The 26,589-nt window shown below is 55.9% G+C and overlaps 1 protein-coding gene across 2 annotated transcripts in view; it reads left to right on the top strand.

The window, feature by feature from the left end:
• The first annotated feature begins 302 nt into the window (after window positions 1-302).
• The window catches only part of Sbno2 (strawberry notch homolog 2), a 53,040-nt gene continuing 26,753 nt past the window's right edge, over window positions 303-26,589 (top strand). For both annotated transcript variants that reach the window (XM_087201417.1, XM_004865975.4), the window contains exons 1-4: window positions 303-441; window positions 15,825-16,001; window positions 23,051-23,124; window positions 23,927-24,038. In XM_087201417.1, the coding sequence (XP_087057543.1) occupies window positions 15,912-16,001; window positions 23,051-23,124; window positions 23,927-24,038 (276 nt within the window). In that variant the 5' untranslated portion in view covers window positions 303-441; window positions 15,825-15,911. The remainder of the gene's footprint in view (window positions 442-15,824; window positions 16,002-23,050; window positions 23,125-23,926; window positions 24,039-26,589) is intronic.

Below are 26,589 nucleotides of genomic sequence, written 5' to 3'. Positions count from 1 at the left end.
GTGCAAAGGCCTGGAGGAGGCTGCGAAGGAGGACCCGAGTTGGATAGCAAAGCAGGATAGCTGGGGATTTAGCTCAGTGGTTCCGCCGCCTGGCCCGCAAGCGAAGGGACCCTAGTTCGATCCCCGGTACCGGAAAAAAAAAAAAAAAAAAAAGCAGGATGGAATTCACGTGCGTGTTGCAAGGGAGGAAACTGAGGCAGGGGAGATTGAGACACAAGCCAGGTCTTCAGCACCGCGCGGGTGTGGATTCGCACTCCACGCCCACCACAAACCACGCCCATTAAAAAAAGCCCCCCACGAAGCCCCGCCCCGCGGCGTGACCGGAAGTGCGCGGGGCCCCCCAAGATGGCGCCCGAAACCCGGAAGTGAGCGGCGACCGCCAAGAGGCTCGGAGAAACTGAGGCGTTGCAAGCTCCGCGTCTGGCCGCACCCGGCTCCGAGGTGAGGCGTCCGATCGCGACTCCCGCCACCGACCCAGGCCCCTCGCTACCCCTGCACGGCCCATCGCGGGGCCCTGGTGTTCCCCGTCGGGGTTCCGGGGTTCGCTGGGTGAGGGCATTGCGACCACCGCCCGGCCCCGCCCTCCGCGACCCCTAACCCCGCCCTTCGCCGCGACCCCCCTCCCCCCGCCCCCCGCGCTTTTCTCCGGTAATCCCTGTGCCGAGTTCCCTGTTAATCCCGACTTTTCGTTTTCTGGAGATCCTTGACCCCAGATTCCTTGGTGACACTGGAGCTCCTTGGTGACTCTAAACTCGTATTTCCTTGACCTCTTGACATCTCCCTCCTTGTGACCCTTAACCCTGTGCATTTGTTGGCCCTTTTCTCTAGATGATCCCAGATCTCTCTTATCTCGGTGACCCCAGACCCCTGGCTCCTTGGGGATCTAGGACCCCTTTTGGCCCTTCCCTAACTCTGTTGCTCCCAGCCCTCCTGGTTCTCAGCCCTGGCGGCTCCCTCCGCTGGGAGTCGGTCCCCGGTTTGGAAGGAGGCTCCCTGAGCATATCTGACCCCCCCCCCCCGGCGTCCTCGCGGCGTCTGCCCAGCCTGTAGGGTGGGAGTGCTCAGCCCGAGTGGCTTGGAAGCCTAAGGACCAGTGAGGTTGGCAGGGACAGAGGCCTCGCCAGGAGCGTCCTGCCTCATTACAGCTCTCCCAGAACCCTAATTCCTGGGCTGGAGGCCGGTGGGGCCTGGAGGGACCAACCCAGACTAGCCTGGGGATGTGGGAGCTAGGACCCATCTAACACCCGGAGAGGAGGTGTCTTCCTAGATGAAATGATTAACATTTTGTTAAGTTAAAAAAAAAAAGAAGAATCCAGTGTGTAAACTGCCACCCGGGCATCCCCCGACTCTGCTTCCCGGAATGCCTGTGGGTCACGCCTGCTCTGGAATGTCCTTCCTGCCCAGGAATGATCGGTGCCATTTGCTGCACCCTCCAGTGGTGAACCGGGGTGCCTGGCCCTGGAGCCAGCCTGTGGGACTCCTGTTGGCAGTTTGGGGGTTGGAGAATATCATTCAGCGTGACAAGGGGGTGCCTGAGCAAGGTGGGGTATCCTGAGCTGGGAATCTTGTGAACCTGCTGTCAGGTGAGGTGACAGGCAGGCCAGGAGCCTGGCACCTGGGGGGAGCTCCCTGTGGGACCCGAGGGCCCTGCTGGTGACAGGAATTGAACTCAGAGGAATCGCCAGGGACAGTGCCTTCTGGCTGTGAAAGTGAGTGTCCGAGCTGTTTCCAGCTGTGCTGGCTCTGGGGTGCTGGTCATCTGTGGATCCCTCCCCAGGACTTCTAGGGTGGCAGGGAGCAGGCCCCCTGGCGGCACATTATGACATCCCCACCCTTTCTTCCTGAGTGCCCTCCTCCCCCAGCCTTCTTGGTTGTCCTGGTCCTGGATTTTCCCAGGGGAGGCCCCAGAGGAGGGGAGGAGTTGCCTTTCAGACCCCTGGGGGGTGGGGCTGGTCCCAGGCCTCCTTGGCAGGGGAGGGATGGAAGCAAGTCTGCCAGCCTCCCCCCCCCCCAGCCCTGCTCACACCTGCTGGCAACAGGACCCCAGCATGGTGAAGGGCTGGGACAGAAAGGCATAGAGAGCCCTGGGGCCCAGACAGGAGCCTTTTCCAGGGGGAGTCTCCGAGGGCTTTGAAGTCTGGTGTGTAGGAGGGGATCCACGTCCTGAGTGCTCCAGCCTCTGTCCCCAACCCTGGTGGGGAAACTGAGGCCCAGAGAGCCTGCACCTGGCCTGTGTATTGGGCTACAGCCCTCGGGCCTGTCCCACACTGCCTTCCCATCCTGAGGTGTGACCAGCTCAGGCTTGGTCTGAGTTCTAGCAGTGTCACAGACACCCCCCTTCGAGGGCCTGGCAGGAAACGCTGACACAGCGGGAAAGCGCGCCCTAATAAAGAGGCAACTGTGTCTGCCAGTGAGCCTGGTCTCTGAGGGCCGCCCCCCTTCCAGGGTGGGATCAGCTTCTTTCCCTTTTCTATGGGGGAGGGAGTGTAACAGAATCTGAAATCATCGAGGTAATGGTGCCAGGAGGTTGACACAGTGGGGTGTGTGGAGGAGCCCCTGGACCCCATGGTGTCAACCCAGCCCCAGGTTGTATGTGTGCACTTGTGCGTGCTTGTAGGGACACCGGTGTGTGTTTGCAAGTGCTTACGCCAGGTGTATGTGCTTGTTTGGGATCTGCCTCTGCCAGTGTGAGCATGCACAAGTACCATGCACACCCACTTGTGTGTGTGTGCTTGCGGGGATGTGTGTGTGTGTCGCCTGTGCACACGTCTGTGGGATTCCTGATGGGCAGGCTTGGAGCCGAGGGCAGTGTAGTCAGATAGTTCGTGAGGAGGGAGGGCCAGGTGTGGCCAAGTGCTGGATGTAGCCCAAGGTCCAGGTCACCTGGGGTCCTTCCCTGGCCTTTTGAGTGCACCCCCATGGCTCTGCTGCGTGGCCCCCTCACCCCACGGATGTGAGTCCCACATCAGCCTAGTGGGATTGAAGAACAGACTTCCCCAGGGTCTCAGCCACCCTGAGGCAGGGTGGCAAGTGACTGCTACCTCTGGGTCTCCTGCTTCCCTGCCTGGGAGGTGTGGCCATGTCCTCCCAGTGCTGCCTTGGGCAGGGGGAGTGCCCTAGGGGATTTGGACTCCTAGTGAGTGGGGTCTGCCTGCATTGCGCATGTGGTCAGCAGGGCCAGCCTGACCTCAGGACTGTGGCTTTTGGCTGAAGCTTTTGCCTGAAGCTCTGTCCTTGTGGGAGGTGGTGGCCTAGGTTTCTAGCTCCCCTGGGCTCTGGATGGCAGGCAGGAGCCATGGGACCCTTTCGAGGACAGACCCACACCTATCAGGACCAGAGGGGCAGGGAAGTGACCTGGTGCTGTGGTGCAGAGTGTCTGGTGGCCCGCAGCTCCTGCTCCTGAGGCTCTGGGGACAGCCCAGCGGGGGCGCCCTCTCCTGTGCAGGCCCAGGGAGGCCCAGGCCTTGGGAAGATGTTCATTTGTCCCCTGCTTTGTGCTGAGCACCCGCTCAGAGCTGAGGAGCTGAGTGGTGCTGAATAGGTGGGTGGGCGGATGGGGCCCAGCCCCCATACAGTGGCAGTCTTTGTTTTTGTTTTTGAGACAGGGTCTCAGTATTGTAGCCCAGGCTGGCCTTGAACTTACTATGTAGCCCAGGCTGGCCTGGGAACTCACACCAATCCTCTGGCCTCAGCCGTTTTTTGTTTTTTGTTTTTTTCTTTGTTTGTTTATTTGTTTGTTTGTTTTTGGTACTGGAGATCGAACTCGGGTCCTTGTGCTTTCGAGGCAGGCAACGGAACCAATGAGCTAAATCCCCAGCCTTGGCCTCAGGCTCTTCTGGAGTTCTGGGAAGATAGGCATGCGCCATCACACCCTGCTCTCTTGGTGTTTTGTGGCTCATTCCTGCAGGTGCTGGCCCTTCTCCCTGTGTCCTAAACCCAGACCCTAAAGCCACTTTGGAACTTGGGTCCCCAAGAGGGGAGGGCCAGGTCGTGGCAGGTGTCTCCCAGACCTGGGGCTGTTGGTGACCCAAGTGCAGGCCAATGGTCCTGGAGCCCATGGTCCATCCCAAGCAGGAACAGATCCCTGAGTGAAACCGAAACAGGTGGTGTTGGTCGATGCGTTTCGAAAGTGACAGTAATGTGTCCAGATTCCTTCCGGCAAGTCACTCGATTTCCTGGGAGTCTCCCACCCCCGAAGGCTCTGGGCACCCAAAGGGCCGAGGGTCCAGGTTGGCAGTAAACCTTTATGCACTGACTCACCACTGCCAGGTGGGGTAGCCAGGCCACCGTGCTGACAGCAGAAGAGAAGGTCCCTGGCCCAGGCTCTGGGAGCACCTGGCCGCCCACCCTGAATGTTGTCTGTCCAGCGGTGGCCACGGGCCTGTCCTGGGGTGTCAGGTACACTGAGTGAGTGCTCGCCCCGTCCCCATGGGGTGGAGCAGGGTGAGGTGGAGTGAGTGTTCATGGCTGTGGTCTCCGTGTTGTGTGGGTTTGCGGGACCTGTCGGGGTGTGGGGTGTCCAGATGTGGATGGAGGTGAGCAGCAGAGCTTGTTGAAAGGTGAGAGGGTGGGCGGTGCTTTGCTTGGAGTGGGCAGAATGTCCTTGGAAGTGGGATGTCTGACTCTTCTGCTGCCCTGGTCTGGATGGGTCTCGGTTCAGTGCCTGTTGTTGTAGCCCAGGCCAGGGCGAGCTGGCCAGGGGCATTTTTGGGGTGCTCCCTCAGATTTTAGAAGGACTGGTCCCCCACAAGCTCAGACCTCCTAGATCCCCAGGTAGATGCAAGGGGCTCTCGGGGATGGCCCCGGGGGGGTTCCAAGGCATAGCTGGGGCCTGGTGGCAGTGCCTGGAACTAGAGGAAGGTGCCCAGCACTGGGGCCTGGGCCTGGCAGCCTGAATCACCCACTCTGAACCAGAGGAGGCCACCCCCAACCCAGACCCAGGGTTTCCCTTGAGAAACCAGCTGATCTGGAAACCCGGGCCACATTCCTGTGCGGGAGGCCTGGCCATCCCCTCCGCTGGGGCCCAGGTGTGCCCCAGCCAGGCCCTCCCCACCCACCCAGCTCCCACGGGAGGGCGGATGGTCTCCAGAAGGGGGGGCCGCCTTCCGGAGCCTGTTCCTGCCTCTCTCCCTGCTGGTTACTCAGGAGCCTTGGTTTCCCTGCACATGGCCTGGCCTCAGACAGGGACTGTGTGGCCGGCACTGCAGTGCTCTGGGGTTGGGCCCAGAGACTCCCATTCCTTTGATTCCCCACACCCTGTGGCGGTGGCACCTCCCAGGGCACAGGGGACTCTGCAGAGGGGTCCTGAGCATGGTTCTAGGTGGGAGGTTATACTGGAGGGTCGGGGGCCTTCAGCATCCTCGGGTCCTTGTGAGCAGAGGCCTCTCTGCAGAGGCGGAGGGCAGCTCAGAGGCCCCAAGCATTGGAGCGGCTCCAGACACGTGATGTGGGGGAGGTCCTAGCCTCTGGAAGCTGAGACCCACCTGCCCCAGAGGTCAGCACAGGGGGAGATAAGAGATAAGATCCCAGAGCCAACAACTTAGGGTGGAGCTACACTCACCTGGCCCTGGTGGCAGGAGGGAGGGTACCAGGATCACCCCACAGAGTCTGTGCCCCCTGTGTGGTGTTGCCAGGGCAGAGAGCCTGGGTCCCGAGCAGATGGAGATGCCGCGCTCTGGGTCCCTGTCGGGGGTTGCCCCACAAATGGGCTGAGCCTTCCCACTCCTCCTGAGCCCCTAGCCCCTGCTAGCGGGGACACAGCTCCTGGGTGATCCCGGCCCCTAGGCTGGATAGGGAGACGAGGATAGCAGAGTCAGGCCCCTCGCCAGGACCAGGGCAGCCTGGCCACCGCTGTCCGGGTGTCACATCTGACAGGAAGCGGGGCCAGTAGCAAGTGTGAGGGCCAGAGATGCCCCTCCATGTGGGCCTCATATGAACAAGGGCCTGTCAGTTTCAAAGATCCCGGATGTCGTGAGTGAGGGAGAGGCGACTTAACATCTGCTCTGGGAGAAGGCCAGGCTCTGGGGAGACCAGAGCTCAATAGTCAGATGCCCTTTTTTTTTTTTTTTTGGCGGTACTAGGGATGGAACCCAAGGCCTTTGCACTAAGCTACATCCTCAGCCCTTTTTATTTGGTTAAATTTTGAGACAGTCTTGCTAAGTTACCTGGGCTGGGCTCTAATTTGTAGTCCTCCTGCCTCAGCCTTCCAGAGTGTGGGATGACAGGCGTGTGCTACCACATCCAGTAAAGGCTGGCCCCATTGCACCCATTGGGTTTGAGGTCCTTTTTTTTTTTTTTTTTGAGCCAGGACTGGACCTCACTATGTGGCCCACAGTGGCTTCAAACTCACAGCAGTTCACCTGTCTCAGCCTCCCATTTGCTGGGATGACAGGTGTGTGCCTCCATGCCCAGCTTTGGGGAGCTTATTCTTATCCCTCAGATGGCACCGTCTTCCTGATGGTGTCAGCATCTGGTATGTGAGCCTGAGTGCTCATGCCTGCCCCACACTTGGTTGTCAAGGGGACCCAGCTGCTCTGTCCTTTCTTGCTGGTTCCGAGGACAGCAGCCCCCTCAAGGGGTGGCATGTGGGGTCCTCTTGTGCATCTCTGCCCACACGCAGCTGCTGCTTCTGGAACCTGGTCCGGTGCTGGCCCATGAGGAGTCCCCTGTCCAGAGCTTCCCTTGCTAACCTACTTCTTGGGCCTTCCTTTGGCCTCGTGCTGAGTGAGCCAGGCTGAACTGGGTACAGTTCAGTCCCTGTGTGTGGGGCTCCCAACAGTGGAGTCAGATGCAAGGCTGCTGTGTTGATGCCACCTGCTCCCAGTGAGCCAAGCTGTGGCTGCCCAGGGCTCACTTTGGTGTCTCCCTCCTGGCTTCCCTTTCACTGCCCCTAGCCTGGGATGGCCATGTGTGGAAGTGCACAGTTCTGATGCCCAGACTGTTTTTCCCTGTCTGGCTTTGCTGCTGGCCTTGCCCTCAGAAAGTCCTGGAAGGCAGGGGTGGGAGATTCCTCTGGAAATCAGGGTGCAGTGTGCAGTATCCCTCCCCTGGCCCCCGTGTGCCCCCAGGAAAGGGCCATGGCTGCCCTTCATAGGCCTGCTGTTCCCAGAGCCCACGCCTCCACCCAACCTCTGCCTGTGCCTTCCCTTATGGGAATCATCCTAGCTGAGGCCACCGAACTTCTCCAGGGGAGAGCAAGGGTGGAACTGGAAATTCAGGAAACAAACCTGAGCCAGGCTTGCATAGTGCCCCACATGCCTGTCACTCTGGGAGGCTGAGGCAGGAAGATCACAAGTTCCAGCCTCAGCCTGGACAAGTTAGTGAAACCCTGTGTCAAAGTTATAAAAACACAAGAAAAGCTTGGAATGTAGCTCAGTGTGAAGGCCTGTGTCCAATTCCAGTACCAAAAATAAAATTTTTAAAATCCTGTGCTCTCGGCCTCCTGCAGTTCTCAGTAAGCCTGCCTTGTCCTCATCCTTCAGGGAAGGGCCTCCTGCCGAGGCTGCTTGGAAAATCTCGGGCCCAGCACTGACTCGTGTGTGCGTGTGCCCAGGCTGTGAGGGCCCAAAGTCAGGCATGGTAGCCTGTGTCCAGCCTTGGCATCCCAGGGTGGCTGCATTCCAGACGCCTCCTGGGGACTCTGGAAACCCAAGGTCGAACCACTGGGCCTGTCTTAGCCTCCTGGAGGGATGACCAAAGGTCGGGGCCTGGTTGTGCTGGAGCTCAGACCCCCACAGGAGTTTCCGGGGCCTGCAGTCACCCCAGCCCGGGTTGCTGGAGAGCAGGAATTTATCTGTCACAAAGCTGGGCATGGTGGCGGACACTTGTGATCACAGCGCTGAGGCAGGAGGATCACTGTGAGTTTGGGGCCAGCCTGGGCTACACAGTGAGCTCAAGGGCGGCCTGGACTACATAGGGAGACCCTGTCTCAAAACAAAAACAAAAACAAAAACAAAAAAGTCCTGTCACTGTCTGGAGCCCAAAGTCAAGTATTCAGGTTGGGGGAGGGCCTGGGGAGGGTCCCACTCGTCTCTTCAGCTCCTGGGGCCCCAGCCATTCTGAGGCTTTTTTTTGTACCAGGGATTGAACTCAGGACCTTGTGCTTGCAAGGCAGGCATGGCACCACTGAGCTACGTCCCTGGCCCTTCTTGAGTGTCTTTTTTTTTTTTTTTTTTTTTTTTTGTACCGGGGATCGAACTCGGGACCTTGCGCTTTCAAGGCAGGCGCCAGAACCACTGAGCTAAATCCCCGGACCTTGAGTGTCTTTATGAGGTGTTATTAAAAAAAAAAAATACGGTGAATGCTGCTGCCGAGCTCATGAAAACATTATGTGTGCTCTCATCTACGTTATTCACTGGCTCTGGCCCACCGTGTGACTTCTGGCTCTTTTCCAAAGTCAAAATGATCATGGAAGGTAAATGTTTTGAATTGGTTCAGGACATCAAGGCAGCCAGAACAGTGCAACTAAAGACACGTGAGAGGGGCTGGGGTTTAGCTCAGTGGCATTAGGCCTGTCTCACATGTGCAAGGTCTTGAGTTCGATCCCCGGTACTGAATAAAAAGAAAAATGTAAAGATATGTGAGAAGACTTCCAGAGCTGCTTCAGAATGTAGCAAGAATGATGGGATGAGTATGTTTGAAGTGAGGGGGAGAATTTTGAGGGGGATTCATGGCAACATATCTTTTTTGTTGGTCCCAGGGATCAAACTCGGGACCTTGCGCTTGTGAGGCAGGTGCCGGAACCACTGAGCTAAATCCCTGGCCCACAACATATCTTTTTTTTTTTTTTTTTTGGTACCAGGGATCAAACTCATGACCTCAGGTTTATGAGGCAGGCGCAGTGCCACTGAGCTACATCCCCGGCCCAGTTTTTATAAAATTTAAATATTCGCTATATTTTTTGCACACCTCTTGCAAAGACCTTATTTCCAAATGAGGTCATACAGGTTAATTTGGCGATGCTTATTCGTTACCCCAGTGCTCTCCCCTGCCCCCTGTGTCCCCTCCTCCCGATGAGGACAAGTCCTCAGCACCATGGGTCTGATCCTGGCCTTGTGTGTCCCCAGCACAGTCTAGTCATGGGCCCCGCTCTGTCCCTGTTTGTGCGGGTACTGCTCCCTAGCCGTGTGGGGTCCAGCAGCCGCACCTCAGCCCTGTGCCTTTGGGTTCCAGAACAGGGCTGGAGGGCGACTGGAGCAGGTGTGCAGAGCGGTTGCCTGCAGCCCCTGCAATGGGGTGGGGGGAGGGCCAGAGTCACGGCCATGGCCTCAGTCTCCCTGGGGTCAAGTGACGGGTTGAATTCACCTGGGGAGCTCTGGGATGGCGTTGAGGGGTCAGACCGGCCCCTCTTTTCCTCCACCTGGCTTATTTGCTGGCTCCACCTCACAGCTCGGGATCAGAGATAGGGGAAGCTAGGCATGGCGGTGCACTCTGGGCTCCTGGGGACAGGCGCTGGGCAAATCGCTCAGTGTGTGTTGGCCTGGCCCTGGGCCTTGCAGTAGGGGCAGCAGTGCCCAGGTTCCCTGGACCCTGGGTTTGGGCCAGGAGGTGCCTTCTTCTGGGGAGAAGCTGGGGAAGAAGGACCTGGTGCTCAGGCCATGTGTGGGGTGGGGGCTTGCCGGGTGGGATACAATGTAGGTATGGAGACCTAGCCTCACTCACTTGCCAAGGTGGAGAGGTTGTGCCACTGCAGCCAGGTGGTGCTGGTGGTTCTTCCTCCTCCTCCTCCTCCTCCTTCTCTTGTTCTTCTTCTTCTTTTCTTTTTTGCAGAGTTGTGGCTAGAATCCAGGGCCTTGTGCCTGCTAGGCAAGTGTTTACCACTGAACTCCCACCCCCAGCCCTTTTCCTTTTTTTTTTTTTTTTTTTTTTTTTTGGTACTAGGGATCAAACTTGGGTCCTTGTGCTTGCTCAGTCCTTTTTTTTTTTTTTTTATAAAGTACTATAATAAAAACAGTGGATGCATAGGGCTGGGGATTAGTGGTTCCGGCGCCTGCCTTGCAAGTACAAGGTCCCGAGTTCGATCCCCGGTACCAAGAAAGGAAACAAAAAAACAGTGGATGGAGATGCTGTGAACTAAAAAAAACAACAACATGATAGAAGCCAGGCATGGTGGTGCATGCCTGTAATCCCAGCACTCAGAAAGCTGAGGCAGGAGGATCACTTTGAGATCAAAGTCAGCCTGGGCTACATGGAGAGACCCTGACGCAGGAACAACCAAAACAACCCAAAAACATATAAACTAAAAAATAACAAAGCTTATGTAACATTCACAAGGCCCTGGTTTCATTCCCAGCACTGCAGAAAATAATTATAATGCACTAGGTGACTTGAAAGAACCATGATTGTAGTGACACAAACACTCTTGGGAGATTTAGCCAAAACACAGGCACACACAAGTACACACACATCAACACACACATGGAAACCTGGGGAGGTGGCCACACCAGTGCCACATCATACAGCATTGGTGTTTATCATTTTTCAAATATGTAATGCTGAATGTGGTGGTGCAAGCCTTTCATCCCAGCTACTCAGGAGGCTGAAGCAGGAGGATTGCATGTTTGAGCCCAGCCTGAACAATTTAGCGAGACCCTGTCTCAACACATAAAAAGGGTTGGAGATGTCACTTAGTGTGAAGGCCTTGTTTGGTTGGTTTTTTTTTTTTTTTTTGGTACTGGGGATCGAACTCAGGACCTTGGACTGGCGAACCAGGTGGCAGAACCACTGAGCTAAATCCCCAGGCCCCGTGAAGGCCTTGTTTTTAATCTCCAGTATCATGGGGGGAAAAAAAGAAGAAAAAGCTGCTCTTGGAAGGGCCCTCTCTGCGCCCACCGAGGGGCCAGGCCTGTCCCCATCATCCTGCCTGTGCAGGGCTCCCCAGCCTCAGGAGGGGCGTGGGAGCAGCTGGTGGAACAATGAGGGCCTACATGGCTCTTGGGTCAGGAGGGTCGTCTGTCTGTCCTGCCCTGCCCCCCAGCACAGGGGAGGGAGTGAGGAGGGTAGCCGAAGGGTATCCCTGTCCTCAGCCAGTCCCCAGGCCCTGCTGCTCCACAGGAGGGGGAGTGGTAGGATTTCATCCCCAAGCGAGACCTGGCCATCCTGATAATTCTTTCATGAGCCTGCAGAGCCTCCAGAGGGAGGGAGGCTCCTCTCCTGCCATTCTCCGAGCTTTGCAGGCACCTCCTGGACACCGGGCGGCTACCTCCACAATTCTCCACTGACTTTGGCGGTGAACTTGAGAACTTTTTTCTTTCTTTCTTTCTTTCTTTCTTTCTTTCTTTCTTTCTTTCTTTCTTTCTTTCTTTCTTTCTTTCTTTCTTTCTTTCTTTCTTTCTTTCTTTCTTTCTTTCTTTCTTTCTTTCTTTCTTTCTTTCTTTCTTTCTTTCTTTCTTTCTTTCTTTTTTTTTGCTGTTGTTATTGTACTTGGGGTAGAACCCAGGGCCTTCACACCATCACCAGCCCTTGTTCTTTTGTATTTTAAGACAGGGTCTCACCAAGTCACTGAGTCACTCAAGTGGTGCTAGAACTTGCTATTCTCCTGCCTCAGCCTCCCAGAGTGCTGGGATGACAGGCATGTGCCACCATACCTGGCTTGGAACCATTTGTATAATGTGAAGTTATCCTTTTGCCTGCTGTGCTGGGTCCTCAACACCTGGCTGTGGCCTGGTCTTGGTAGATGGGATGCATGCGGGATCTGTATTTGAGGACTGTTCTCATGAGCTTTCTGGAAAGCTCCCTCATGATCCACTATCTGTCCCATTGAAGGAGTCTCCAGAGCTGGTCATCCTAGCACTCTGGGAGGCAGAGGCAGGAGGATCTCAAGTTGGAGTCCAGCCTGGGTGACTTAGTGGGATGTTGCTGGGGACACAGTGGGCTTGGGGACCCTGAGCTGTATGATGTGGCTGACCTGGGATTGCAGGGACCTGGGTGAGTGGCCGGTCAGCCTTAGGGCAGGCCAGGTAAGAGGTGGCTGCTGGTACCCAGCCCCGGAGGTAGATTAGGTCCTTCGAGGCAGCTTGCATTGATGCAGTCCTGGGATGTCTGTCTCAGCACCAGGAGGATGTGTGGCCTCCCAGCTGGGGCAGGATACATCCTGCACTTGGCCTGGAGTGGATCCATGGCTGCCACAGTCAGGACTGGTGGCCACCACATCCCAGAAAAGGACCCTCTCCTGACCCTTGCCACCCTCCCCAGTCAGCTCACCCTACCAGCTTCAGCTTCTTCCCCTCTGCCCACCCCAGGGGTCTGAACCTCTTATGATGTCCCTAGCTTGTGTCCCTTGCTAGGGACAGACCCCTGCCAAGTGGGTCTGAGGCCTCACAGAAGCCCACGGCTGCACCGAGGAGGGAGTCCCTGACCCAGGCACCGTGTGGAGGGACAACAGGGCTCTTCTGCATAGTCAGGCACCCTGGGGCCCGAGGTGTCCCTTCCTGGCCAGACAGCCCTGGCGCCCAAGCTAGGGCTGGCCAGGTGTGTGTGTGGCGGGGGCTCTGCCCCACATCACCAAGCCTTGTGAAATCTGCCTCACTCAGTCAAGTGGCTTGTCTGGGCTCCCAGGACCTTGTCAGGCAGATCCCAGGACATGGGGCACCTGACCCTTCCTGGTGGGGACCACAGAGAAAGGGACTTGTGGCCGAGGGATGACCTCAGGCCCTGTGGTCCTCAAGGTCTGTTCAGCAGCCTCCGCACATCTGTCATCACAGCTGCAACTGGCATCTGGGGCTTAAGCTGCTAAGTGTGGCTTTGAGCCTGGTCAGAGTCCCAGGACCTCCATCCCCATCAGTGCCAGGATGGGAGTGTGGAGTGTGGCTCAGTGGTGGGCACTTCCCAAGGGCTCCATCCCCAGCACTGGGGGAAGAAAAAGGCAGATGTGGTGGTGCAGACTTATAATCCCAGTACAGTACTTTGGGAGGCTGAGGTAGGAGGATCTCAAATTTAAGCCCAGCCTGGACAACTTCAGAAACCTTGTCTCCAATTAAAAAGCAAAGATGGATGTGGTGGCACACACCTGTAATCCCAGCACTCAGGAGGCTGAGGCAGGAGGATCACTGCAAGTTGAAGGCCAGCCTGAATTACATTGTGAGACCCTGTCTAAAAAAAAATAAATAAAAATAAAAAGTAAAGATCCTGGGATATAGTTCAGTGCAGACGCCCTGGGTTCAATCCCCAGCACTACAGAAGGAAGGAAGGAAGGGAGTGAGAAAGCAAGTGCGCAGCCTGTCTGGGGCTGGAGACAGAGGCCTTCAGGGTCTCACCATGGTGGGTCTCTAGCTTCCCCCGGGCCCAGGCCCCACCACCCTCCGGCAGCACAGGTAGTGGCGCTGGTCCCATGGCGCTGAGAGAAACAGGAGTTCTGGTGTCAGACGTCCAGGAGGCTGAGCTGCCGGTGCTCCCTGTCAGTGGTGGGACTCCGGGCCTTGTCCGGGGGTGTCTAGCCCCGTGCTGAGCCCTAGCTGGCAAAGAAGAACACAAGAGGGCTCGGAAACGGCAGGCGCGCGTGTCCTGGGATCCTTTCCAGGGACCCTGGTCTCTCCTGAGGCCCCAGCCGCCCACTGACTGTCCCAGCACCAAGGCCTCTCATGCTGTAATGGGTCCCTTGCCCAATGACTCACTTGGTAGCTTATTTCCGGAGGAAGCCACTCCTTCAAACGTCAGCTGAGATTATAAAGCGTGGCCCATCCTCTCCACTGGGACCCAGTGACCAACCCATGCCACGCCTGGCCAGAGACACCTAAAAATAAGCACCAGGCGGCAGAGTGGGGCCTGTGACACACTTCACACACCACGTCCCAGGCTGCTGCCCTGCTGGGCTTATTTTATTTTTTATTTTTTTCTAGTACTGGGGATTGAACTCAGGACCTTGTGCTTGCCAGGCAGGCGAGGCGCTGCTGAGCTTATTCTGGGGACAGCAGGGTGCCCCCCGGGACATGACACGGTCTCAGGCAGCCAAGGGGTTCTGCAGGAAGGGTGTCCGGGGAGTGCAGACCCCAGAGCCAAGGGTGTTAGGGTGAGGCTGGAGGGCATGTGGCAGAGACCAAGCCTGGGATCCTGGGAGGGGTGCAGAGTGTGGGGGTGTGTTCAGGGCAGCCCACCTCCTCCGGAAGGCACATGGAATACAGTACCCACAAGGCCACTTCCTGTCTGTGTTCACCTGTCCTGAGGGTTTCCTGTCCATGGACCCCACACACTGGGTCCTCTGTGTCTGGCATCTCTCACTGAGCACAGTGTCCTCAAGGTCCGTCCACGCTGCGGTGAGTGTCACAGCACTACTCTTCCTGGCAGAATAATATTCCAGTATGTGACTGGAGCTTGCTGTGTGTGTCCCTCCATGGACACCTGGACTATTTCTGCCTTTTGGCCATCATGAATGAGCCACTGAACATCCTTGTGCATGGTTTTGAGTGACATCTATTTTCCTTTCCCCACACTCCCAGCTCTTTTTCCTACCCCATCCCCCACCTTGACTGACACTTGAGAGCTGGAGCCACTGGTGCTGCTGATAGGAACCCTTGTCACCTGGGGGACCTGAAGGTGGGCAGGGCTCAGGACCAGGAAACAGAGGAGCCACCTGGCACACGGAGGTCCGCTCAAGGCCAAGCAGGGTCCCTCAGATACAGTGAACCTTGAGGACTGCCCTGGGATCATTTGAGCAGCACCCCAGGTGTCCCCTTTGGAGTGAGATGTGGCTTTCTAAGGGAGCAGCTGTGGGGAGGGCTCTTCTGGGGGTGGTTTCTGGGCCATCTGGCCCCTGGGTGGCTGTGCGCCTCTTGGAGGGTGTCCCTGTGCTGAAGCCTCTGGTGCTCTTAGGAAAAGGGGCTGCAGCTTGCACCTGTAGGAGCGCCTGGTGAGCCTCGTCCCTTTAGCCCCTTCAGCCCGTTTCCAGAGGCAAACTAAGGCTCAGCAGAGCTCAGGTGCCACCAGGGTGTCCCATGGGGTGTGCCTCTTATGAGAAGCAGCCAGGACTCCAGATGCCAGTGTGGGTCACTTACTGTGGGTTTTATCCCGGCCTGCAGGGTAGGAGGCAGCAGGGCCTCCTTCCCGGGATCCCGGCCCTTGGGAGGAATTGACGGCCCTGTGGCAGGCGGAGCAGAGCGAGGGCAGGCGCCCTGGCCCCTGAGCCTCCTGCCTGCTGTCCCCTCCCCCTGCAGTTGCACAAGCGCCCACACGTGTGGCTGCACGGCGATTACTGGAAATCCCAAGGATTTCTACACTCCAGGGCTTGGCCGGAGCAGTGGCCGCGCCTCCCCTTCCTGCTGCCACAGTGATTAATGCCCTGGGCCACCACCCTCCCAGCATGCCTGCCTGCCACCCCCGCAGGCCTGGCCTGGGGCTCCAGCTCTCAGCTGGTGGGGAGCCTAGGGATGGGGGCGGTCACAGTGATCCTCAGGAATCTGGCTCTGTGAGGGCTGCAGCCTGCATGCCCTCCAAGCAGGACTGTTCTCAGTGGAGCAGTGTGTCTCCTGACCCCAAAGTAAGCTCAGCACTCTTCCTGGCTGGGCTCAGCTCTTGACTGCCCTGGGAGACTGCATGGCCCTCAGTGGCTGCTGAGGACAGGCCTGTGAACCACCCCAGCTTGTAGTGGACCATCCCTCTGTGGCCTTAGATGGCAGATCCCAAGGTCAGCCTGACACCGCTGCTCATATCCAAGGGTTCTCTCTCTGTGCCTCACATTCACTTGTATAATCAGGGCTGAGCTGAAGAGGCTAGGGCAGGAGTTGCAGATGCCAGGGTGGGGTGCAAGGCCTGCAGGTCAGGAGGGAAAGGTGCCAGGTGACTGGTGTGGCCACTTCAGGATGACCTCAGGACACCTGCGTTTCTCTCTGCAGGGCATGATGCCACCACCGCCACCACTACCAAGGAGCTCCAAGCCCAAATAGACGTGCCCACCCGTGGCCAGGGGTCACCTGCCCCTGATGCTCGCAGTGGGGCCTGCCATGGACCGGGAGTGCCCACAGCACGAGCCCCCTCCCGCCGGCATCCTGTACAGCCCGACCCCACTGCAGGTGAGCACGACCCCCCAGTTCCCCAAGTCCTGACAGTGATGCTGCCCTGTGACTTCTTGCCAAATTGGCCTTCATGGAGGGCACAGCCCTTAGGAATGTAGCCATGACCTTAACCTTGACCTTGACCTCAGTCCAGAGCCGAGCTCTGTGAGCTTCCTATGGACCTGGAGAGGATCTCATCTGGATAGGTGAATGGAGGTGACCTTAGTCCCCAGCTTTGCCTTCTGGCCTGCACTGCACCTCCAGCCCCTGAACCTCACTGCCATTAGGTTTCTTTCGAGTCATGGCCTTTGGAGGGACACTCAGTGCACTCCCCCTCCTGCCAGGGCTGCCCCTACAGTGACTGCTCGAGTGGACCTTGGGAGACGGTCAGAGTGGAGCATTTAAAATGTTTTTTCAGGGCCGGGGATTTAGCTCAGTGGTTCCACCGCCTGCCTCACAAACACAAGGTCCTGAGTTCGATCCCTGGTACCTAAATAAATAAATAAATAAAATAAAATAAAATGTTTTTTCTAAGGGGCTGGGGATTTAGCTCAGCCGCACAGTGCCTGCCTGGCAAGTGCAAGGTCGTGAGTTTGATCCCAGTACTAAAAAAAAAACAACACATAAAATGTTTTTCCTGTTGGGTACAGTGGCACACTCTTGTGACCCCAGCTATGCAGGAGGCTGAGGCAGGAGGATTGCAAGTTCAAGCCAAGCCTTGGCAATTTAGCAAGACCCTATCTCAAAATACAAAATAAAGTGAAATAAATCAGTAAATAAAAAGGGCCAAAGCTGTAGCTCTGTACTCCTTCAATGGTTCAATCCCTAGTACCACAAAAGCAAAACAAAAAAACTTCAATTTAACTGACTTTTTTTTTTTTTGGTGCTGGACATTAAACTTGGGGGCTTCACACTGAGTTACATCCCCAGCCCTTTTATTTATTTCTTTAATTTCAAGATAGGGTCTTGCTAATCTCTAAATTGCTCAGGCTTAGTTTGAACCTGGGGTCTTTCTGCCTCACCCTCTTAGAATGCTGGGATCACAGGCCTGTGTCACCACGCCCAGTGACTATTTCTCAAGCCACTTTTTGGCCTACAGGAAAATTACTCAGAAAGCAGAGTTCCCGTAATCCTCATGCCTTCCCTGTCCCTGCACTAATACCCTGCATTAATGCGGTGAGCATGTTACAGTTAATATGCCCAAACTGACACATTATCATTAACTAAAGTCCAAAGTGTACCTTTGGATCTATTTTTGGTGTTCAGCATTGTCTGGGTTTTGATGGTGTAGGGGCCACAGGGGCCCCCACAGAAGAGTTTTGGGGCCCTGAAAATCCTCCCCAATCTGTCTCTCTTTTTTTTTTTTTGTATCGGGGATCGAACTGGGGATCGAACTTGGGTCCTTGCACTTGCGCGGCAGGTGTCGAAACCACTGAGCTAAATTCCTGGCCCTCCCCAATCAGTCTTATCCCAAGCCCCTGGGAACCGTGGATCTTTCCAGTTTCCAGGTTCTCTCTTCCCAGAATGCCACAGCTGGAATTGGACAAAGCCTTTACAGATTGGCTGTTTTTACTTATTAACATGTATTTAAGGTTCTTCCCTTTCTGTGTGTTTTTTTTTTTTTTGGTACTGGGGGTCGAACTTGGGACCTTGAGCTTGCACAGCAGGTGCCAGAACCACTGAGCCAAATCCCCAGCCCTTGAAGCTTATTCTTTTTGGAGGGGGCAGCATACTGGGAATGGAACCCAGGGCCTTCCTGCTGAGCTACATCACCAGCCCATTTTAATTCCTTATTTACTTATTTAGATTTTTGTTTCTTTACTGATTTAGATTTTTTGAGACAGAGTCTTGCTATCTAGTTCAGGCTGGCTTTGGACTCACTATGTAGCCCAGGTTGGCCTCAAAGTTACAGGGATCCTCCTGCCTCAGCCTCCTGAGTGCTGGGATTTCAGACGTGTGCCACCATGCCCGACTTAGGCTTTTTAAATTTTGAGACAGGGTCTTGCTAAATTGCTAAGTTGCCGAGGCTGGGCTTGAACTTGCAACCCTCCTGCCTCAGCCTCCCAGAGTCCTGGGATGACAGGCTTGTGCCACCACACCTGGCTTCTGTTTTGTTTTGTTTTGTTTTGGTACTGGGGATCGAACTCGGGTACTTGTGGCTTCTGTTTTGTTTTGTTGGTGCAGGGGATGGAACCTGGGGCCTCACTCATGCTAATCACACACTTTTCCACTGAGCTGGACCCCCAGCCCTTCCTTCGAGTTTTGATGACTGAATAAAGTGTCACAAGTCACAAAACTCCTAGAGATTGGAGCCTGGCCTCCTGTCACAGTGGCCATGAGGAGGAGGTCTCAGAACCCTCCTTCCCTGGGCAACTCGGGGGTCCTGCCACAGTGGAAAAGAAGACAGGGTGGGTGACCCGATGGGGAGACTCAGGCGGAGGGAGGCCAAGAGAGCAGGCGCAGAGTGGACCACTTGGGGTGCAGCAGCCGGGGGTCTACTCCACAGGACAGCACGGCCACTTCCTCCCCCTCCTCCTCTGCTACGAGCAGGGTCCATGCCCCTCTGCCCAGAGTGAGTGTGACACCAACGGGACTGGGACACGGATACTGTTCCAGAGGGTGCAGGGCTGGGTGTGTAGATGGCAGTAAGAACAAGCCTGGGAGCCAGGAGTGATGGCTCATACCTGGAATCCTGGCACTCTGGAGGCTGAGGCGGGAGAATTGCTGTGAGTTGGAGGTGTAGTGAGTTCAAGGCCAGGCTGAATTATATAGCAAGACCTTGTCTCTTAAAATTAAAAAAAAAAAAAAAGAACAAGCCTGGTTTCTGCTGAACTAGCAGATAGCCACCAGGGTTGCCCAGAGCCACAGAGGTTGGGGGGGCAGGGTGGGGACAGCGGGGACCGTAACTCAGCTAAGCATTGAATGCAAAGGGGGTGTCACAAACCCTAAGGAGCAGGAGCTAGGAATCCCTGGCCGGCGTCCAGGGCCTGCAGCCAGGGTCAGCGTGGCCATGTCCAGCTCCTCTATGCCCTTTCCTCTGGAAGGGGCTGTGCCCCACACCATCCCTGCACTGCCCCGCCTTCCCACCAGCTGTCACACTAACACCTTCCTGGGTCTCCCTCATCCTTCCAAAAATTCCTCCCTCGCCCTGCAGCCCGTCATTTGCTTAATTATTTCCCTGTTCTTGGCCTTTGGGGAGAGTCCAGTTTTCCTCCGCTATAAATAGTACCGCTGTTTTCCTCTCCCCCATGTTTAGTCCCTGGGGTGCTTCCCAAACAGGATTCCTGGGTCAGAAGGAGTGCTGGCAGCTAGCTGAGGAGGGGACTGAGGCTCCGAAGCCCCAACTGTGAGGACAGGGACACTGATCAATGGGGGCTGGGTGCACCCTGACTCTTCCCTGAATCTCCTCCAGACATCAGAGCCCAAAGAAGGTCCTCAGTGTTCTCTGAGCTTGGGCTGCCCTAGGGTATCTGCACAGTCGCCCCACAGGCCACGTGAGTGACTGGCCAGGGAGGGACCATGGGACCCATAGCCTTTTTTATTTTTTGAGCCATGATCTTGCTAAGTTGCCCAGGATAGACTTAAATTTGTGATCCTCCTGCCTCAGCTTCCCAGACCCTATACCACTTGAGTAGGCCTTTCCTGCTTCTCAGAAGGCAACCTCTCCGACTCCAGGGGAAAATCAAAAATATCCAGGCAGGCTCTGTTTGGGTGGCTAGGGTACCCATCTCCAGACCAAGCACATTCTGGGACCTGCCCTTTAAGAAGGAACTACCCCCTCTGTTTGCCAGTGGACTCTCATTGACCAGCCAAGGTCAGGTGCCCATCTGTGGGCCAATCATGTACCAGGGCCCACTGTCAAACTTTGAGTCACCCCTCTGGCTGTGAATGAGAAGCTCTGATTGGCTTGCTGTGCACAGTTTTTCTATTGGATGGGAGTAGAGTGCCCTGATTTGGTGGCCCCAGCAGAGGCCCAGACTGAGCGGGAGGAGGTTGGGGCAGTAGGGCTTTGACTCTCCCCCACTGTCCCACCTCCCAGGCCTGGCCTGGGGACTTCTCAAAGGCAGTCCCAGGCAGATGTGTGAGGGGACCCTCAATGTTGTCCTCTTGGCTTGACACCCAGGTACCCCTGTGCCCCTAAAGAATTTGTACTTTATTTTCAGTTAAACTTTTTACTGTGAGGTAATGGTAGATCCACATATAGTCATAAGAAGTAACACAGAGCCAGGGATTTAGCTCAGTGGTTTCCCCACCTGCTGCGCAAGCACAAGGACCCGAGTTCGATCCCCGGTACCAAAAAAAAGAAGTAACACAGAGTTGTCTTCTGCACTCACTGTGTTCTGCTCTTGGTAACATCTTGACAAACAGTAACATAATTTCACAGTCAGAACACTGTCATTGATACAGCCAAGATAGAGGACATTTTCGTTACTGCAAGGATCCCGTAAGTTGCTCTTTGCTTTGTATTGTGTTTTGGTTTTTTGAGACAGGATCTCACTATGTAGCCCAGGCTGGCCTCAAGCTCGTGGTGATTCTCCTGCCTCAGCCTCCTGAGTGCTGGGATGACAGGCAGGTGGCACCAGGCCCAGCTACCCATGACTTGCTTCTGTGTGGCCACACCTGCCCGTCCACCCTACGCCCTCCTAATCCACTGACACCATTGCTATTTTCCATTTTTATAATTTATCATTTCCAGAATGATATGGAAATGCAACCAAACACTGTGACCTTTTTTGGGTTGGCTCCTTCCTGTTGCTCAGCACCATCCCTTGAGGCTTAGCCAGGTTGCCTCATATATCACAGTGCAGCCTCTCTTGTTGGGATGCTTAGAACCAGAATGTTTCAAGTTCAGGGCTTTTCAGATTTCAGACTATCTACATGTACATAATGAGATTCCCTGGGGAGGGGCTCCAAGCCCATTATGTTTCATATACATCTATACATGTGGCATGAAGGTAATTTTATAGAGTATTTTTAGTATGCTCCTGTTTTGCCTGGGACCTGACATGTGAGGTCATGTAGAATTTTCCACTTACCATATTGTCTGCCCTCAAAAAATGTTGAATTTGGGTTTTTTTATTTTTTTGAGCTAGGGTCTCACTATGCAGTTTAAGCTGGTTTTTAACTCACTATGTACCCAGACTGACCTCGAATTCACAGTGATCTTTCTGCCTCAGCCTCCCCAGTGGTGTTGTAGTGTTTTGTTTTGTTTTGTTTTGTTTTGTTTTGAGACAGGGTCTCATTGGGTAGTTCAGGCTGGCCTTGAACTCATGGTGATCCTCCTGCCTCAGCCTCCCAAGTGCTGAGATGACAGGTGTGTGCCACCACGCCAGGCCTGGTGTTGTAGTTCTTAAAGAAACTGCCAAACTGCTCTCCAGAGGGGCTATAACATTTTTTGTTCCTATCAGCAATGTATTAGTGATTTAGTTTTTCTACATTTTCACCAGCAGTTGGTGCTGTCACTATTTTTTATTTTGGCCTTCCTGATGGTGGAGTACCGAGCATTTATTGTGGTTTTATTTTGTGTTTCCCTACCACCCAGTGATGGTGAAATCTTTTCCATGGTGATTTGTCACCTGCATGTCCTCATGGGAGACCCTGTACCCAAATTCATGCAGGAGGCTGAGGGGCTGGGGCCAGCGGTCAGCTCTGGGAGACCTTGGGAAGGTCCCTTCCTCTCTGGGCAGGAGGGGGAAGGGCCCTAGACCAGGGCTCTGGAGAGACAAAGGTGTTTCTGGGGAGACCCCACTTGGGACACAGTGACCCTGCTTCTTTCTGAAGGATTCTTTTATTTTTTTGAGTCAGGATCTTACTATGTAGTTCAGGCTGGCTTTGAACTTGCTGTGTAGCCCACGCTGGTCTTGAATTCATGGCAGTCCTGCCTCAGCCTCCTGAGCGCTGAGATGACAGGTGTGCGCCATCACCCCCGGCTCCAGAGGCTCCCAAAGAGGATTTCTCATTAGGGTTGACGGAGCCGCAAGCCCAGGAGCCAGGGGCCTTGGCTTTGGTCAACACCTGTAGTTCTTTTTCCCTCTTTACTGTTTACTTTGAGTTCCATGAAGAACTAGAGGCTTGCCTGGCATGGTGGCCCACACCCGTCACCCCAGCACTCTGGGAGGCTGAGGCCGGAGGATTAAAAGTTCTGGGTAACAGACTTAGTGAGACCCCATCTCAAAATTTAAAAAAAAAGTGAATTAGAAAGGGGCTGGGGATGTAGCTCAGTGCAGAGGTGCTGGGTTCCACCCCCAGTACACCAAAAAACAAAAACGAAAAAACTGAAAAGACAGGAGGTCACACACAGCCCCCGCCTGCCCCCTCTCTGGCCTGTGAGACTGCCAAGGCCTCCCCTCTGGAGGTCAGCAGGCCCCCGGGGGGAGCTCAGGACTGGGGTGTGTCCTCCCCCTCCGTGCTGAGCAGTGAAGCGGGTGGTTCTCAGCCGCTGCCCCATTATGGAGGGAGGGCGGGGCTGGGCCTGGGGACTGGCACCCGGGTCCCATGGAGCAGCCCGGTGGAGGCCTTCAGGGGCCAGCGTGACCCCCAGGCTCGGCTAGGGCAAGCAGGATGGTGCCCCCCAGTCAGTAGCCTCTCCCCAGTGGGCTGGGTGGCCAGAGGACAGAAGCCAGGGTCCCCAGGGCAGGGAGGGGCCAACTGAGCCGCCCCTGGGCCCACAGCCCCCACAACCCAGGAAAGGGCTCAGGGGTCCTGTACGAGGTCTCGCTGTACCAGTGATGGGCTCTGCCATGGAACCCAGGGTCTCTTCAGCCGGGGTCCCCAGGCCACTGCACACTAGGCGTCCCCCTCTCTGAAATGGAGATTGTGGGCCCTGGCCTGGCATGTGGAATGCTCTGGTGGGTGACCTTCCTGCCTCTGCCTTCGGGCTGTCACTCAGATGGGGAAACTGATGTACTGCAAGGTTCACTAACTCCCCCTGTGACCAGAAGGGATGCCCAGGCTGACTGTAGAGCCCTTGCTCTCCATTGTTCTTCCTCTGTCCCATGGCTGGGATGGGATGGAATTGGTCTTCTGTCCCCACCTGCCCACGCTGACATCACTCCCTTGTGTTTCAGAATGGCCTCCTGCATTGTCCCTGGTGGAGTAGCTTCTCACCGCCGTCCTACCCAGGCTTCTCCAGTGACAGCCAGTAAGTGTCTCCACAGAGGAACCAGGAGACATCTCTTCTACACAGGGCAATGGCTGAACTGGGTTTTGGTGGATGGGTAGGAGTTTGTTGGGAAACATCCTACATCCCAGGCAGAAGCAGCAGCCTGTGCACAGGGCCTGGCAATACTGCAGGCAGAGCCTCGTGGGGATTCTAGAAGATTCTGGAGTGAGGACAGGAAATGTCCTCCAGAAACCTAGCAAGGGGAATGTTGGCAGCTTCCTGGACCAAGGCAGCCCGGGAGCATGGGAGCTGGGCGTGATGAAGGCCCTGACGGGTGCTGTCCCCTCCCCTCCTTCCTGACCAGGTGTGAGATTGACTCCTTGGGTCAAAGACTCCCTGGCCCTGCCGTGTCCTTGGCTCTCTGTGTCCCTGGCCATATCGAGTAACAGGGCAGTGGTGGACAGGGACGGATCCTGGCCTCCGAGTGAGGTGCCCTAGGTTCCGGGCTATGCTCTGTCCGCCTGTCAGTGTGAGCTGGGCCTGGGTGGCCTGGGTGAAGTGACAGTGGCCCGTGCCCTGCCATGGCCCAGCCCTTTGAGATGAGTTTGGGACTCAGCCCCAGCACGGAGCCACCATCCTCAGGGACAAGGCTGAGCACACTTTGGGCCTAGGAGGGCAGCCCTGGGCTCCACCCGAGCGAAGTGGGGCTCTGCATGCCTCAGTGTCCCCCCGATAGTGTCCACGTGGCCGAGCTCCTGTTTGGGCACCAGGAGGGGACCCCAGTGCCAGCCCCAGCGCCCCTGCTGTGCCCAGCAATCACCTTCTCTGTCTCCTCCTCCAGCGTGTTCTCGAGCTCGGCCTCCTTCCTGGGTGGCCAGCCCTGCCCCGATGCCAGCTATGCTACCACAGCCACCGCCCCTAGCTACCTGTCCAAGAGTGGCACCTTTCCTCAGGTAAGGGACGGCAGTGTGCACCTGGGGACGATGACCTCAGCTTGGCCTCAAGCAGGGTGCGATGGGGCGCAGGGAGACAGCTGGCTTTGTTACCTGGCCCTGAGAGCCCGAGTTTCCTGCGTTGGGAGGAGGCAGCTAGCTTCTCCATTAGACAAGAGCCGAGAGCACTGCAGAGGGCAGCCGTGTACACAGATGGCCTGCAGCGGCTGCAGGCCATCCCTGGGCCACACTGTCCTCACTCACATTGGAACCACTGCCTGGACTGTGGGGCATGTGAGGGAGGTCTCAACTTCAAGCCCCACCCCCAGCCCTGAGCAGTGTATCGACTTAGCAAGACCCTGTCTCCAAATAAACCAAATGAAGGCCCTGGTTCAGTCTCCAGTGCCTGTGGGGAGAAGAGGGTGAAAGGCCGAGAGAGGCTGAAGATGCCGCACTGCAGGTGCAGGAAGGGGCCAAGGGCCAAGGGCCAAGGGCTGCAGGGGCCTCTAGGAGCGAGGATGGGGTTACGGAGGCTCTGGGCAGAAGCCCTGCCCCTCTGCCTGAACCACAGACATCTGCCCTGCAGACCCCGAGAGGAGGCAACTGTGTTGCTTTAAGCTGCAAAGTCTGCATAGTTTGTTTTGGCAGCAAGAATGAGACACCAAAGCCCTTCCGTGGCCTGGGGCACATCCTGGCTGCTCTAGAAATGTTTCCGGCTGTTGTGTAAACTAGAAGGTGCCAGAATGGAAAACCAGAGTTGTTCTGTTGGGAAGAGAAGAGACACAGACCCACAAGCTTTTCACTGACAGCTGAACACGAAACTGGAGCCCTGAGTTTCCCAGCCGCTGAAGGAAAAAGAGAAAGAAGATGACCTAGCTGGCTCTTTTCCCCTGAGGGGAGAAAGCCAAGTCATTCTTGTTTTTGCTGAGCCTTTCTAGTCTCCCTCTGGGGCCATCGCCCCTGTGCTGGACTTCCAACCCTGGGATTGGTCTTGCCTTCACTTTCCCCTGGGCTGAATCACAGAGCTGTGAGCCCCTCAGTAAGACCAATGAATGGGGACTGATCACGCCTCTTCCTGGTCTCCACAGATACCCGGGGTGGGTGGGGAGGGGGGCTGCTCTTTGAATGCAGCAGTCCACTCTGAGAGTCCCAGCCCTGCTGTGGGTGTGGCTTGGGCCAGTGCCTGCCCCACTGTCCCATTCTGGAAGACATGGTACCCAAAAAGATATTTAACCAGTTGCAGTGGTTTATGCCTGTAATCCCAGCATTTAGGGAGGCTGAGGCAGGAGGATTGCAAATTTGAGTCTCACCTGGGCAACCTGACAAGATCCTATTTCAAAATTTTAAAAAACTAAAAAAGGGCAGGGGATGTAGCTCAGTGGTAGAGACCCCTGGGTTTGATGCCCAGTACCAAAAGAAAGGAAAAAAAAAAGCCAGGCCAAGTCACTAAGTTGCCTAAACTGCCCTCAAACTAGTGATCCTCCTACCTCAGCCTCCCAAGTAGTTGGGATGACAGATGTGCACCACTGTGCCTGGTTAAGATGTTTCAGATTTATAGGAAAATTCCAGAAACCAAGAGTCGCCAAGCACCCTCGCCCGCTCCCCGACGCTGGACAGTCATACAGCAGGGGTGTGCTCGTTGTGACGTGGAAGTCACCTCAGTACAAGGCCAGGGACTTGGTCCTCCCCACCTCCCCATGGACGTTCTCTGAAGGAACTGGCCAGCCCAGTCCAGGGTGTGCTGGTTGGGTGTGCCTGGTGGTGTCTGATGGTAACTCAGGTCCTGCCATCCCCAGGACTCCCACAGATCCGTGGTGTTGTGTCCTCTTCGGGGACCGTGTAGGGGCCCTGGTGAGGGTATATCTGATACCATCATTGACTTTGACCTCTTGGTTAGGTTCCTCTACTGTTGAGTGATTGCTTTGCCCTTCCCCCAAGAGCTTATGGAGGCCCTAGGGACGGCCTGGTCTGCCATAGGGCAGATCTGTGTTTTGAGACAAGGTCTCCCTGTATAGTTCAGACTGGCCTTGGATTCACTGTGTAGCCGAGGCTGGCTTCAAACTCCCAGCAAACGTCCTGCCTCAGCCTCCTGACTGCTGGGAATGCAGGGATGTGCCACCGTGCTCAGATTCTCCACTGTGGGTTTTGGTGGGTGTCTTCTGCATCCTTCCACCTCAAGCAGTGGAACTTCTGCAGGGCCAGCTGTCCCTCCTGCCTGCTACCTCGTTATTTAGTCATTTATTCCCACCAGGGAGGCTCACAGGTGTTTATTTTTCGCATGGGGGGGACATAGGCGCTGTCGCTTGCTGTCACCCCAGCGTGACCTCCCCTGGAGCCTTCCTTCCTCTCCAACCGTCAGGACAGTCCAGGCACCCTCCTCGCCACCCTGACCCTCGAACCACCACCGCCTTCTCTCCGTGGAAGGGCCCTACTCATCCCTGCTAAGGCTCTGTCTCCAGGGGCCACAGGAAGCCACTCGGGCTCTGATGTCCCCGGTCAGTGACCTGGAACAGCTCGACAGCCCCCGTGGGGATCGCCTGTCCCGGGGTTGCAGGTGCGTTGGTGGCCTTGG

Source organism: Heterocephalus glaber, unplaced genomic scaffold (assembly GCF_053883595.1).
Source record: "Heterocephalus glaber isolate CG9 unplaced genomic scaffold, H.glaber_assembly_v1.0 deba00001760, whole genome shotgun sequence".
In the NCBI taxonomy this organism is placed as follows: Eukaryota; Metazoa; Chordata; class Mammalia; order Rodentia; family Bathyergidae; genus Heterocephalus; species Heterocephalus glaber.
Note: the sequence above shows the minus strand (reverse complement) of the source record. Positions and strands in the feature narration are given on the sequence as shown.